This window comes from Gorilla gorilla, chromosome 10 (genome assembly GCF_029281585.2).
Source record: "Gorilla gorilla gorilla isolate KB3781 chromosome 10, NHGRI_mGorGor1-v2.1_pri, whole genome shotgun sequence".
Taxonomy (NCBI): Eukaryota; Metazoa; Chordata; class Mammalia; order Primates; family Hominidae; genus Gorilla; species Gorilla gorilla.
Genome location: NC_073234.2, coordinates 18,083,853 through 18,096,774, shown reverse-complemented (window position 1 = coordinate 18,096,774; position 12,922 = coordinate 18,083,853). Strand labels below are relative to the sequence as shown.

Below are 12,922 nucleotides of genomic sequence, written 5' to 3'. Positions count from 1 at the left end.
ACCACCGAAGGTGAGGGCTCCTTCGACCTGGGCTCCAGAATTGGATGGCACGCAGAATGTGGCCAAGCCCAGAGTCCAGCTGAGTGCAGAAGAGCTGCAGCTGACCACCACCCTCAGGTGCTATGAGCCAGCTATAAATGTTGCTGGTTGCAAGCCATGGAGAGTTTGAGATGGTTTATTTCCACAGCAAAAGCTGACTGTTATGCTCTTTTATTAGACTGTCAAATTTCTCTAGTGAAAGGACCATGCTTGTTCTTTATGATACGTCCTAATACCCCTCATAAAAATTGCAGGCCCCTAATAGATACACAGATAACAGGTCGGGGTCATTGTGTCCATTTCGCTTGGTTGGCTGGCATCTGGAAGTAACTCCCAGTTGCTGTCACTGACACACTGGCGGTACCATTACAAGCTCCTTAAAGTCATGTTCAAAGTCACTGTCATCCTCCCTTCCTACTTCCTGATTTTGGCTATTGAGTTCTGGCTGATTGACAAGGAAAACCCAAATAATTTAGGCTTCAAAAAGAAGTGGGTCCTGGCCATGATATATGCAGTTTCTATACCTAAGTACCCCCAGACAGTTGAGGCCAAGTAGAGAAAGTCTGCTTTAATTGTGCTTGTGTGCTCAGCTCTGTGTGCCTTTTGAGCCCAAGACAGGCCACAAGCTTTGCCCAGGGAGTCCCACTGCAAAGAAAACAAACTCTTTCTTTTGCTTATTCAGTAAGTTCCCTTTGCTTATGTTGTGTGGGAATCAGAGGCAATGGAAGGCACAGTTCTGGGTTTCAAGGGGCTTATAGTGTAGTTTAAGAGACAGGATATGTGTGTAAAAATCCAAGACAATTGGCCGGGCGCAGTGGCTCACGCCTGTAATCTCAGCACTTTGGGAGGCCAAGGCAGGCAGATCATGAGGTTAGGAGATCGAAACCATCCTAGCTAACATGGCAAAACACCGTCTCTACTAAAAATACAAAAAAAAAAAAAAACCCACACACAAAAAAAAAAATTAGCCGGGCGTGGTGGCAAGCACCTGTAGTCCCAGGTACTCAGGAGGCTGAGGCAGGAGAATTGCTTGAACCTGGGAGGCGGAGGTTGCAGTGAGCTGAGATTGTGCCACTGTACTCCAGCCTGGGGACAGAGTGTGACTCCATCTCAAAAAAAAAAAAAAAAAAAAAAGGAAAAGAATCCAAGACAATCAAGAGAGATATACCACTTAATTCTTTAAAAGAGGCAGTGCTGTATAGCGGGAAAGAGAGCTGGTCTAGAAATCAGGAGACATGATTCTAGTCTTGGCTCTACTGCTAGTTAATTAAAGTCACAGGAAGATCTTTTCACTGTTCCGTGCATGAACGAAAAGTAAACTGGTTAATATAAAGTCCCTCACATTTCCACGGTTTCATGACTCCAACGATACCACCCAGCAGCACCCCGGTAACCAAGTGCTCAGTGCATGCCATGGGTAGGAGAGGCTGTGCATTCGGAGGTCCTCTGTCTTCCTGTCCCTTACACCATCTCCAAACTCATCTGGTCCTAGCCTAGTCTGAGGGGTCTCCTATGTCTCGAGTCATGGGCCAAATCTACTGGAGCTGAACTGAAAGCAAAATTTAAGCAAATGAGTCCAGAATTGTTCTCAGATACCACAAACTGAAGAGGGAAGAGTAGGAGGAGTTCTAAAGTGGACTGAGCTCCCAGGAGCACCTTGGGCTGGGGTTTGCTTGCGCCTTCCCAGGGGCCCTGAGGCCACTGTGCTCAGTACCTGGGGTGCATCCATAATGGGCCAGGCTTCTGGAGAAGTGGCAGAAGAGGCGTTGTCCATGTGACTGACATCCGGATAGGCAATACCTCTCCAAACCCTTCCCCTGATTCAGAGAGCGGAATATCCTCCTCTCTTTGGGAAAAATAAGTTCTCACAATGACAGGCGTGGTATTTCCAGTAGGGCTCCTGAGGCCTGGGCTGCCCCATTTGACAGGAAGGGAGGAGAGGGCTGGGAGAAAGGTCAAAACAGAACTTTTAGAACATCCACTGATGCTTTCCTGATTGTTCTTTGGAAAAACACAGAAAGTAGAGATAATCTCATTGGCTAAAGTGCTCTGGAGCCTCCGGGATTAGCCATCTGGCTCTTCTGCTACAAAATGTATTTAAATCCCCATCCCAGGGCCTCCAGGGGGGCTCAGATGGCCACTTCCTTTATATAGGATTCATGTGGCCGAGTGGCTGCTGTGAACTTTCTCCAGGAGTTTCCAGGAGCTGGGACCACAGTGTGTTTGAAGGCACTCACATCCGAATTGGGCTCTTCAGATCAAAGGAACTCATTTTAAAACAAAAACAAAAACCCCTCCATTTATATGGAATCAGGTCCCTTTGCAGAGTGTTCTTGGCAATTCAGCAAAGGACAGCAGAAGGTGGTGAGGAGATAACACTGTACACAAGAACAGACTTCACTTACTTGGGACTCCGGACACCAGCCGCAGGGGGCGCAGCACGCGGAAGGCCCTCAGCGCCTTCACATCAAATCCGGCCCCTTTCCCTCCGAGAGCGTTTGCCCCATCTGCTTTGGTTGCTTGTTCTAAAATTGCACTAAAAAGCCTAGAAGAGAGGAAAGAGAGAAGGACTGTCAGGACTGGGTTCTCTTTTGCCCAGCTGGGGCTCTGACCTCTGGATACAGCCTGGAAAAGCAGATTGCGCAGGCATCTCCAGCCCAGGGGCGGGCGTTGTGGGTGTGCATAGAGTCTGTGGGTGGTTGTAAGCTGACATCCCCTCAGTGTGGGTGGTGGCCATGCCCAGGGTGCCACCATGGCCCAGGGAGGCCTGAGCGAGCTGAGGGCAGGCCCTCTGCCGTCATAAAGGCAGGAGCCGGACAAGCGCTGGACAAACGTGGGAAGCAGGTGAAGTCTGTTGTCAGTCCTTATCTCCTTGAGGAGCCCTCCGGCTTCTCCATGGTATCCTAGCGCCCCTCCCAGGTGTGCCAGCAACCATGTGCTCTGTTTCCCCACCTCCTTCCTTCTAGATACCCCCTCTCTTTGACTTGTTCCTGGCCCACGGAAATCTCCTTTGTGCTGGCCTTGGTGGCTGCTCAGGAGGTGTGTGCTGCGCAAATGAATGAATGGTTGAGTGGTCAAACAAGAAGGTCTCAAGTGGGGTAAAACCACACGTGCACGTAACTGAGACACAGGGCTTTCAGCCCTGCCACTTTAGGTCTGAGCTGGCATATTCACTCCTCCAACAAACAAGAACACCTGCGGTGTGCTGGGCACTGTTCCAGACACTGGGGCTATAGCAAAATGGACAAAGCCCTTCCCCTCATGGAACTTGCACTCTAGCAGGGAGACAGACAATAAACTGAGCAATCAGTAAACAGACACTGCAGCTTAGAGTGATGAGTGCTGAGGAGGAGGAGCGGGGAGGGGCTCTGCAGAGATAGGATGAGGGCCGCCTTCCTTCCCACCTGAGAAGTCTGCACAAAGAACTCCCTGCAGGTGACACCTGAGCAGAGGCCTATGGGAAGTGAGGGCGGGACCCACTTCACTATCTGGAGACTGTTCCAGGCAGAGGAAGCAGGTAAGCCAGGGGCCCAAGGGAGGGGAAGGTTGTGCATTAGAGGAACAGCAGTGACCAGTGTGGCTGGAGCAGGGCAGGGAAAGGGGAGAACTGTGGGAGAGGAAGTCGGAGAGGAAATAGGGAACCCCACTGGGTGCTGGTATCCTCTCTGAGACAGAAGCCATTGGGGGACTTTGAGCAGGAGAGTGACATGATCTAACCACAGGTCTAAAAGAATCATTCTGCTGTTGTGCGAGACTCCCCTGTCGGGGGCGAGGCCAGAGACCAGCTGCTGCAGTCATCCAGGCGCGAGACACTGGTGGCTCAGAACAAGTGGTGGTGTTGGAGGTAGTGAGAAAAAGTTAGATACCAGATTTACCTTAAGATAAAGTTAGTGGGACTGGCTGATGGACTAGATGTGAGGTGTGAGAAAGAGAGGGGAATCAGAGAAGATTCCAACAGTTTGGGCGTGAGCAACAGGAATGATGAGATATGCCGGAATGGACATTAAGTGTTCTGCTGAGAACTTCTTGAAGTTTGAGTTGTTGCTTGGACATCGAATGCATGTCTTGAGTTGGTTCTACTGTGTCTGGAGGTCAGTGGGGAGGTCCACGCTGGAGACAAAAGCGCAGCAGTTGTATAGTTCATATTTAAAGTCAAATTGTATGTGACTACCTAGGAGGCCAGTGCAGAAGGTGAGGATGTGAAAGCACCCAACCCTGCAGTGCTCCCACATTGAGGGGTCAAGAGAGGAGAAAGCAACACAACAGACTGATGAGGGATGGCCTGCAGAGCAGGGACATGGAGAGAACAGCGCCCCATGAAGAGAGTGGTCAGTGAACAGGCAGTGGTGTCACGTGCTGCAGAGACATGGCTGGACACCGACCACTGGGTTTAGCAACACCAAGACCATCCAGACCTTGAAGGCATCTGTGTTGGTGGAGTGATGTGGACAAACGCCCAGCAGACATAGGTTCAAGAGAGCATGGGAGGAGTGGGAGGCCGTGAGGATAGACAGCCCTGGCCAACAGAAATCTGATGCAAGCCACAAGTGTGGGCTGCATGTGTAATTTACCTTTGCTAGGAGCCACATTAAAAAGTAAAAGCAGGTGAAATTAACAGTGATCATAGATTTTATTTCACCCGACATAGACAAAATACTATCATCTCAACATGTAATAAATATAAAAAATCGTTCATGAGACATTTGTCATTCCTTGTTTTGTACTAAATCTTTGAAATATGCTGTATGTTTTATACTTATAATTATTATTATTGCAATGCAGATTAGCCACATTTCAAGTGCTGAATGGCCACGTGTGGCTACCGTATAGACAAGTCTTTTGGGAAATTTTGCTCTAAATGAGCAGAGAAAAAAAGGGGGTTACTAGAAGTGGGAGTGGAGTCAAGAGGGTTTTGTTTCTGAATGGGAGATATGACAGCAGTTTTCTATGTGATGGGAATCATCTAACAGAGGCAGAAAATGTGATGACATAGAAGCGAGAGGGAACCATTGCTGGAAGGACGGAGCTCCTTCACTGGCAAGAAGGGGATGGGTGCACACAAAGGGTGCCACCTGTGCAGGGGCAGGGCCGTGTGGGACGGAGCTCCTTCACTGGCAAGAAGGGGATGGGTGCATGCGAAGGATGTCCACCTGTGCAGGGGCAGCGCCGTGGGTCGTGGTTCAGTGAGAAGGCGCATTGTCAGCATAGACGCGTGGTTGTGGGAATACATGTAAGTTTCTTCTGATTGTATCTTTCTAAGGGAACTGGGGAACGAGGCCATCAGCTGAAAATGTGAAAGGGGAAGGAGACGGGAAGTGTGACGAGAGAGGCACGGGTGCTGAAAGAATTAGCTCAGAAAGCAGAAGGGTGAATGGAGTGCGGACAAAGCAGGAGGGCCCTCAGGTGTCACCGAGGGCCTCCTCGAGGTCAGAGGTCATGAGTGTAAAGTGAGAGTCGGCTCAACTTTGCAGATTTCTTGACCCTTTCCAGGTACCAAGCAGATCTCTGGTTGGACTTGATTAGGGTTGGTGTTTTCCAGGTGTGCAAGATAAACAGACAGAAGACTAAGAATGCTGAGCATAAATGCAAGTGAGTGAGGGCAGCAGTGGCACATGGCACCTGACCTGGCTGGAAGGAGGGTGGACATGGTGGCAGAGATGAAGAGTGTGGTGGGACGAAGGGATCGTGGGAGTCAGGGTGAGAGAGGGAGGGGACCGGAAAGACGGTGGTGCTGGTTAGAGGGTAGGATGTTAGATTTGGGATTATGGGGGAGGTGTTAATCAGTGGTGACAGGGATATTGGCTATAGCCATGGGATTGGGACTACTGAGATAGGCTCCCCAGAAGCCAGATATCCAAGAACGAAGAAGCTACTGCAGGAAGGTGGAGAAGTGAGTGTTGGAGTGAAGTAGAGTGAACCAAGAGCCCGTGTCCTCAAGGCACAAGGAGGGGTGACTCAAAGGTCTGCAGAAGGCTGCAGTAAAGAGAAGTAAGGCATAGAGGATCTGATGACACAAATGTCAAAGCTGGAGGGCTCCAGGGAGGTGGGGGTGCAGTGGAGCAGAAATCAGGAGCTGGCAGGGCCCCCTTAGACCTGGCAACCTGGTGCAGTGGAAGGAGGCTTCTGGGAGAGGAAGTGGCCACCTGCTGAGAGACAGCAGAGAAAGTTGCGCCCTCAGGGAGAATCAGGAAGTGACCAGAAAGGAAGCTGAGAACTGGGCCACCTGTTTTGCAAAGTTTTGTTGGAATTCAGTTACACCCACTCATGGAGATACCACTCTTGTCCTGCTGCTGGGCAGGGTGGAGTAGCTGGAACAGAGACTGCATGGCTTGCAAAGATGAAAACCAGCATCTGGCCCTTACAGAAAAGTTGGCTGACCCTGAACAGGCGAGGGACTATGGGGATGGGAGGGCACAGTGGGAAGGTTTCTGCAGCGGGGTGGTGAGAAAGGAGGGATTAGATCAGAGGATGCACAAAGCCACATGGGAACAGGAGTCCGGGTGATGAGGGATGACTCAATAATTTTGGGCTTTTCGTGGCAACCAAGAAAAATAGGAGAAAGGGCGTGCAGGGTGATTTCTGTCCTTTATACCCAGAGAGGATGCTACAGATTCATTGCCACAGAATGCACTACACGCTGGGTCGTGTTTCTTCAACAGAGGGGCGTGGGATCAAGGAGGGAGCCCAGGTATTAGGAGTGGGTCTCCATATCAGATCTAAACTATGAACCAGGGCAGCTTTCATTCAGGAGCAATAGGCTTGAGCTCTTAAGTGACTTATGCCCCAGGTAACTGGATCTAGAAATGGGAAGCTGCAGCTGGGGGATTAGCCAGACGCATTAGCAGAAGTTCAGGGCCAGGCAGGGCTGAGGGATGAGGGGATTGGTCTAGAAACGCTCCATGGAGGCCCCCAGGCACAGACTGGCTGCGTGACTGGCGTTCTGGCTCCTCTAGTCCAGAGGAGCTTCCCTTCTATCTGGTCTGTGTCTTGGACCTCTGAGCGAGACTCTCAACAGTGGGTTCTGCAGCCGAACGAAGTTTGAGAACCCTGTCCAGGCCGTATCTGCAGTGTCTCTCAGCCTGGCAACTTGATGGCTTCCTGTGTTAGCTGGTGAGGCCTTGAATCCCAGGCAGAAGTTGCCAGGATGGGGGAGTGGGCTTCTTTCTCCACAAGGGAAATGTTCTTTCCACTGAAGCCTAGATCACTGAAACCTGAGGAAATGGAGACCAGTTTGCAAATTTGTCAAACAACATTCCAAATGCAAACCAGATTTTGTTCCCAGTATTTCCTGCAGGAAAGCAATATGCTGATTGGAGTAAAAGATGTTCACAAAATACTATTCAGTGAAGGGAGTGGAGATTAGACAACTTGCCTTTAACTCCTGCCTCAAGTTGAGACTCTTTATTAAGTATCCGCTTTTAATTCTGAAAGGGTAGAAAATTCAAACATGGGTGTAGGAGTGGCTGGTGTATTTCTCCTCAATGAGACATTCTAAAGGCAAAACCACTGCTTGGTGCCCACTGGTCCCTGAGGGTTGGGCTCTGGCGTGGACGCCTGGCCGAAGGACTGCTCTGGGAGGTGTGTCTGGCAGAACTGTAGTCCGGCAGTGGAGCTTTTAGAAGAAAAGGACCGTGAGGCTGTGGAATGATCGTGAGGCCCAGAGAATGGGAAAGGCAGGGCCTCGCCTCCACCCTGCTAGGGAGGTAGGGATGCAACAAAGCCTCACTGGCTGGTGTGGAACCTCCTGAGGATCCACTGAGGATTCCACGGTCCCTCAGTAGGGGCAGGTGGATCTGAGGCCGCCACAGTCCCTTCGTGTTTATTCAGCAATCCCACCACCAAGAGGCCTCTGCTTTAGGAAGGAAAATAACGCCACATGTCTTGTGCCACCAGAATAGCAATGCAGAGATGAGGCTCTCAGCCTGGCACTCAGGCAGTAGGCAGGCAGGTCCACCTTTCTCTAGGGCGAGTTAGGCTCCCCCAGCTTTGTGGGAGGCCAGGAGAAACCTTCCCCTACAGCTACAGAGGAGGGGCCAAGGATAGCAGATATTTTCCAAGAGACACAGGGAAGCAAAGGGCTACCCATTTAATATTGCAAAGGAAGCAGAAGAAGGAGATGAGCTGAAGAGAGTTGGTAAGCTGCACCCTCCCGCGATGGGGAATCGTTGCAAGGATGGGCTGATTTAGACAGGATGAAGAGCCCTTAGGAGAAGAGAGACTAGGTGCCAAATATGTCCCAGTGCAAGACCAACCACGAGCTGGGCAACTGCTGGCATCATAACCTCTGTGGCTTAGAAACAGGAGCACACAGCTGGATGCCTCCCTCTCTTCACCAGCCTCGTGGCCTAGGCCCTAGGGAGATGTGACTGGAATCTGGGCTGACCCCAGAAAAAGCCTGGCCCCCTATGGTTGTGTGGAGGAGTCTAAGGGATGAAGCCGGGTCCAGACAGGCTGCAGGTAAGGCACCAGCTGTGGGCCAGAGATGCGCCACTGCACTGCCTCCCTGTCAACCCAGGCAGGGCCCCTCCCTCCCAGGGCTCCTGTTCGGTGCCTACTCACCCTGTATTTCTTGTCTCTGCTCCCCCGACTCATGATTTCATTAAGACCACATATGGGGCAAAGCACATATAATCAACTCCAATTCACTTCAAAATTCCAAAATTTTGCCTAAACAAAATTCGTCCCTGCAAGTCACCCTCATCCCTCCACTGGTCCCAGAAGCATCTGCTCTCATCATTCCCAAGGCTCTTTTCTATGCATGTGCAAAAGGCTCCCAGGAGACTGAGGCCTTGAGAAAGATGCCAAATTCTAAAAAGGATTTAGGGGCATTTGGAACAACCCACCTTAAGGACTTTTGCTATGGTTTACTGAGTCATTCAAGGCATGCGTTTAGCCACTCTTTGTTTATTCTGGCATGAGCAGAAGCAGCAAAATCTCTCCTATAGCTGCATGCACACCCCGAGTGCTATGAGCCAGAGCTAGACCTGGCTAATGATGCTAATAACCTTAGTGCACCTCGTATCACCCAAATATTCCTGAGGTTCATGTGGCCAAAGTGCGTCACTCATTGGCCAGGCAAAATAAGGCAACAACAACAACAACAAAAACCCTAACGTGGTTCCAAGCAACCTTATGAGCCATCCAGATGGCCAGAGACGAGGAAATAACTTGCAAATGATCTCGACGTCCTCCTGCGTTATTTCCCGCAGTAAAGACCAGGCACTCTCACAAGATGGTGAACGGCGGGTGCTCTGGAGACGTCCACAATGGCTGTGTCTCCTCCGGGATGGCACAAAAGGATCCTCCAAAAATAGGCCTCTGGGATAAAGAGCTCCTGACATTCTGACCTTGACTCTGCAGACTGCCAGGACTTCAAGAGAGGGAGAGTCCAAGGTGGCGGCCACTTGAGCACTCACTGGACTCAGAATAACAAGGGATTAGCCCAAAGGAACCGGCTTCTTCTCAAGGTAAAATCTGCTGCAATGGGCTCCCTCCTATTACAAGACAGATGTGTTGATGGAACTTCATCACCTGCGTGTTTTTTTTTTTTTTTTTTTTTGAGACGGAGTCTCGCTCTGTCACCCAGGCTGGAGTGCAGTGGCATGATCTCGGCTCACTGTAAGCTCCACCTCCTAGGTTCATGCCATTCTCCTGCCTCAGCTTCCCGAGTAGCTGGGACTACAGGCACCCACCACCTCGCCCGGCTAAGTTTTTGTATTTTTAGTAGAGACGGGGTTTCACCATGTTAGCCAGGATAGTCTCGATCTCCTGACCTCGTGATCCGCCCGCCTTGGCCTCCCAAAGTGCTGGGATTACAGGTGTGAGCCACCGTACCTCACCTGCATTTTAATAACTTACACTTCACCAGTGTATGTAGGCCTGTTAGGTACAAATATTTTATGGAGATTCTTTTTGTGAGGTTAATAACTTATTTACAAGGAGATCTCTTCTACATTTTATTTAAGATTCTTTGCATTGCTGTTTTGAAAGCCTAGACTGACTCTACCTTATCTTATGCTACAGTGGAGCAGGGTGTCTGGGGGAAGCTGCATTTGATTGGGGTTTGGTTACCTGTCATCTTCGCCTTTCATAGTTCCCTGTTTCCCTCTCATCCACCTGTCTTGAGCAGTCTGGTTTTCTGGGGCCACAGAACCAGGCCCCCTGTAGAGTGAGAATGGGGATGAGGCCTCTGTACAAGTCCAGAGCACAGGCACAGCCTGTGTGCGCCCCACCCTCACCCCACACCTGCAGACTGCATGCTCACGGACGAGCTGCCCCAAATGCGCTCAGTGATACAGCAGGGAAACTGTCAGAGGAACTGCGGGGCCAGATGTGGTCTGAGATGAAACGAAAGTCCTTAAGCAGGGGGATATCCTACAGCGGCACAGAGCAGCCTGGGTTCCATCAGGAGCACTCAGGTCCAACCGTGTGTGCATGCTGTGTGGGAGTGGTGGAGAGGGGTGCTCTTGGGTCATAGCCCCTGTCCCTCTGGGGAAGTCTGAATTCAAAGTGATTTTCACGGATCCTTTCTTCTTGCCTGAAGCCCAGCACAGTTAGGACTAAATTGAAAAGAGATAATATAGAAGGAAGAAGAGGGATGTACTGGTGAGACAGCCAGGTGGGGAGGGGTCCCCAGAGAAACTCCAGCCAGCCTGCGCACTGGGAGGAGTGCACACTAGGGTGGAACCGCAGAAGTTCACACCACCGACTGCAGCAGGGAGAAGCCTGACCCCTCCTTTTCCTGGGTAGAACCTTGGATTCAACCTGCGAGGCGGGAAGCCCATGGGCAGGGAGTGCACTCTCTCACTTTGCTAAGAGTCTCTCTTTCCCTTTCTGTTCCTTTTAGCAAAATAAATCTCATTTTTCTCACTCTCTAGATCATCTGCGAGCCTAAATCTTTGTGCCCGTCTGACAACGACCCTGTCTTCAGCTGACCTAAGGAAAAGCCCCGCAACACTGGTAAGATAAAGGGAAAGAGATAGACAGTGATACTTACCCCACAACCACAATTATAAAATCTAGTAGGTTCCAGCCGTTGCGGAGGTAGGCATTGGGGTGAAAGAGGAGTCCATAGGCGATTACTTTTAAAAACGCTTCCACCGTAAAAATTATGAGAAAGAGATATTCCACTCGTTCCTAGGAAACAGAAATAGAAAAGAGAGAAAAATAAGTCATTGGTTTGGGGATTTGGAAAGTTTGGAACCAGTAGATCTCACAAGTAGGTGGAAGACAATGCTGCCCCCTCTGTGGTGGAACCAAGTGGGGACACCCAGGCCAAATTAGCAACTCCACGACCTGCTCTACCGCGACAGCACCAAGCTACTGGGGAGTACAGGATTTTTTTTTTTTTTTGCATCAAAGTTCCCCCATGAACATGTAAATATTAGACTAGTGGAAAAATTTCATATTTTTTGAAACACTTTATTTAATCAGTTGACATTTTATTGTGCCCTCCCAGAAGAGAATTCATAATGTCTCCATCTAAAGGGAAACAATGTCAGGGCCAAAAGAGAAGGGGATAAAGCACAGCTCCTGGAAAACCGCGCTCTGATTCTGCAGGAACAAGCCCTGAAGACAGCAGACTTGGTCTTGGGGAGGGTACTAGCTGAGTTCCTCCAAAAGACAGAGCAAAAATGCAGCCACAAAGAAATGGAGACGGTGAAGATCCCTTACGAGCAGCCCAGACAGAGGCAACCTGCTCACATACACCGATCCAGAAATGTGAAATCTCTTTCTTGAGAAAATAAAACCTTCTGTCCAAAGACATCGAACATTTCAGCAGAGAATATCAGCACTTTGCGGATGGAGGCAGGCACTGGGTGGGAGTGGAGAATGGAAAGAGCCCCTCTCTTTCCTCAAGGGGCAGAAGACAATCTTCTTCCTCCCCTGCCACCTTGAAGAAGGGCTTTGCATTTAAGGATGCAGCTCCCATCCCTGGGAGCCCAGAGCGAACAGGACAAACTTGTTGGCTCAATTAGAGCCAGCCGACTCTGTGCTGATTCATGCACGTCCCTCGCCACTAATTGCTTTCTCCCACACCCCCATCCCAAGTGCAGAGCCTTAATGGCCCCCACCAGGCAAAGGCTGCCTGGATGCCTTCATGCTCCACTGCTCGCCTCTGCAGAAGCCTCAGCCATCCCTCACTGGAGCCACGAAACACCCATCCACATTGCATTCGGGCACAGGCCCTCCAGAGTGGGGTGGGCCTGTCCACAGCCCCAAGTGGGCACTCGGCTCAGAACCCCCAGACCCATTTTCCCCTCCTCTGCGAGTCAGAGGGAGCTCTAGTGTGTGCATGTGGGAGCAGTGGTGAGGGGGTGCTCCAGGCTCACCCACATTCTGGAGGAGGGATGTTGCCCACAAAGGCCCACCTCCTCCTGCCTAACCGGCTGGGAGGTTCCTCCAAGGCAGGGCCATCGGGAGCAGGGCAAGATGGGAAGCTCTGCAGGGAGCCATCAGGCCATATCAGTACCCTGGGCTCCCATTCACTCCATCACAATCCCCTGGGCATGTAGGGAGTGCCAGCCTCACTGTGAAGCAGTTTGAGGATGCAAAATTAAAAACTGTAGACTTCTGGGCCCTACCCAGACCTACTGAAACAGATCTTCTGGCTATGAAGCTTGGAAATGTGCATCGTAGACAATTTCCAGGTGTTTCTGAGGTACCCGGAAGAACCACCAGCTCACGTGCGGATGAAGGCCCAGATCACGCCGCAGCACGGGAAAGGAGTACAGGGGTCAGATTTCATCAGCATCTCAGAGGCAGATTCGTCCTTCCCTTCCTGCCCATTTTTATGCCATAAAATTGGTTTAGGGAGGCAGCTGCCTTGGGGTTGTGAACCACAAACAAATCACAGGACGTGGGAAGCTCCAATCTTTTAAAG

At 50.6% G+C, this 12,922-nt stretch overlaps 1 protein-coding gene across 38 annotated transcripts in view; it reads right to left on the bottom strand.

The window, feature by feature from the left end:
• Positions 1 to 12,922, bottom strand: part of CACNA1C (calcium voltage-gated channel subunit alpha1 C) — a 720,825-nt gene that overhangs the window by 234,421 nt on the left and 473,482 nt on the right. For all 38 annotated transcript variants that reach the window (XM_063694557.1, XM_063694558.1, XM_055357545.2 and 35 more), the window contains exons 4-5: positions 11,036 to 11,175; positions 2,445 to 2,584 (exon numbers count right to left, since the gene is read on the bottom strand). In XM_063694557.1, coding sequence (XP_063550627.1) covers positions 2,445 to 2,584; positions 11,036 to 11,175 — 280 coding nt within the window. The remainder of the gene's footprint in view (positions 1 to 2,444; positions 2,585 to 11,035; positions 11,176 to 12,922) is intronic.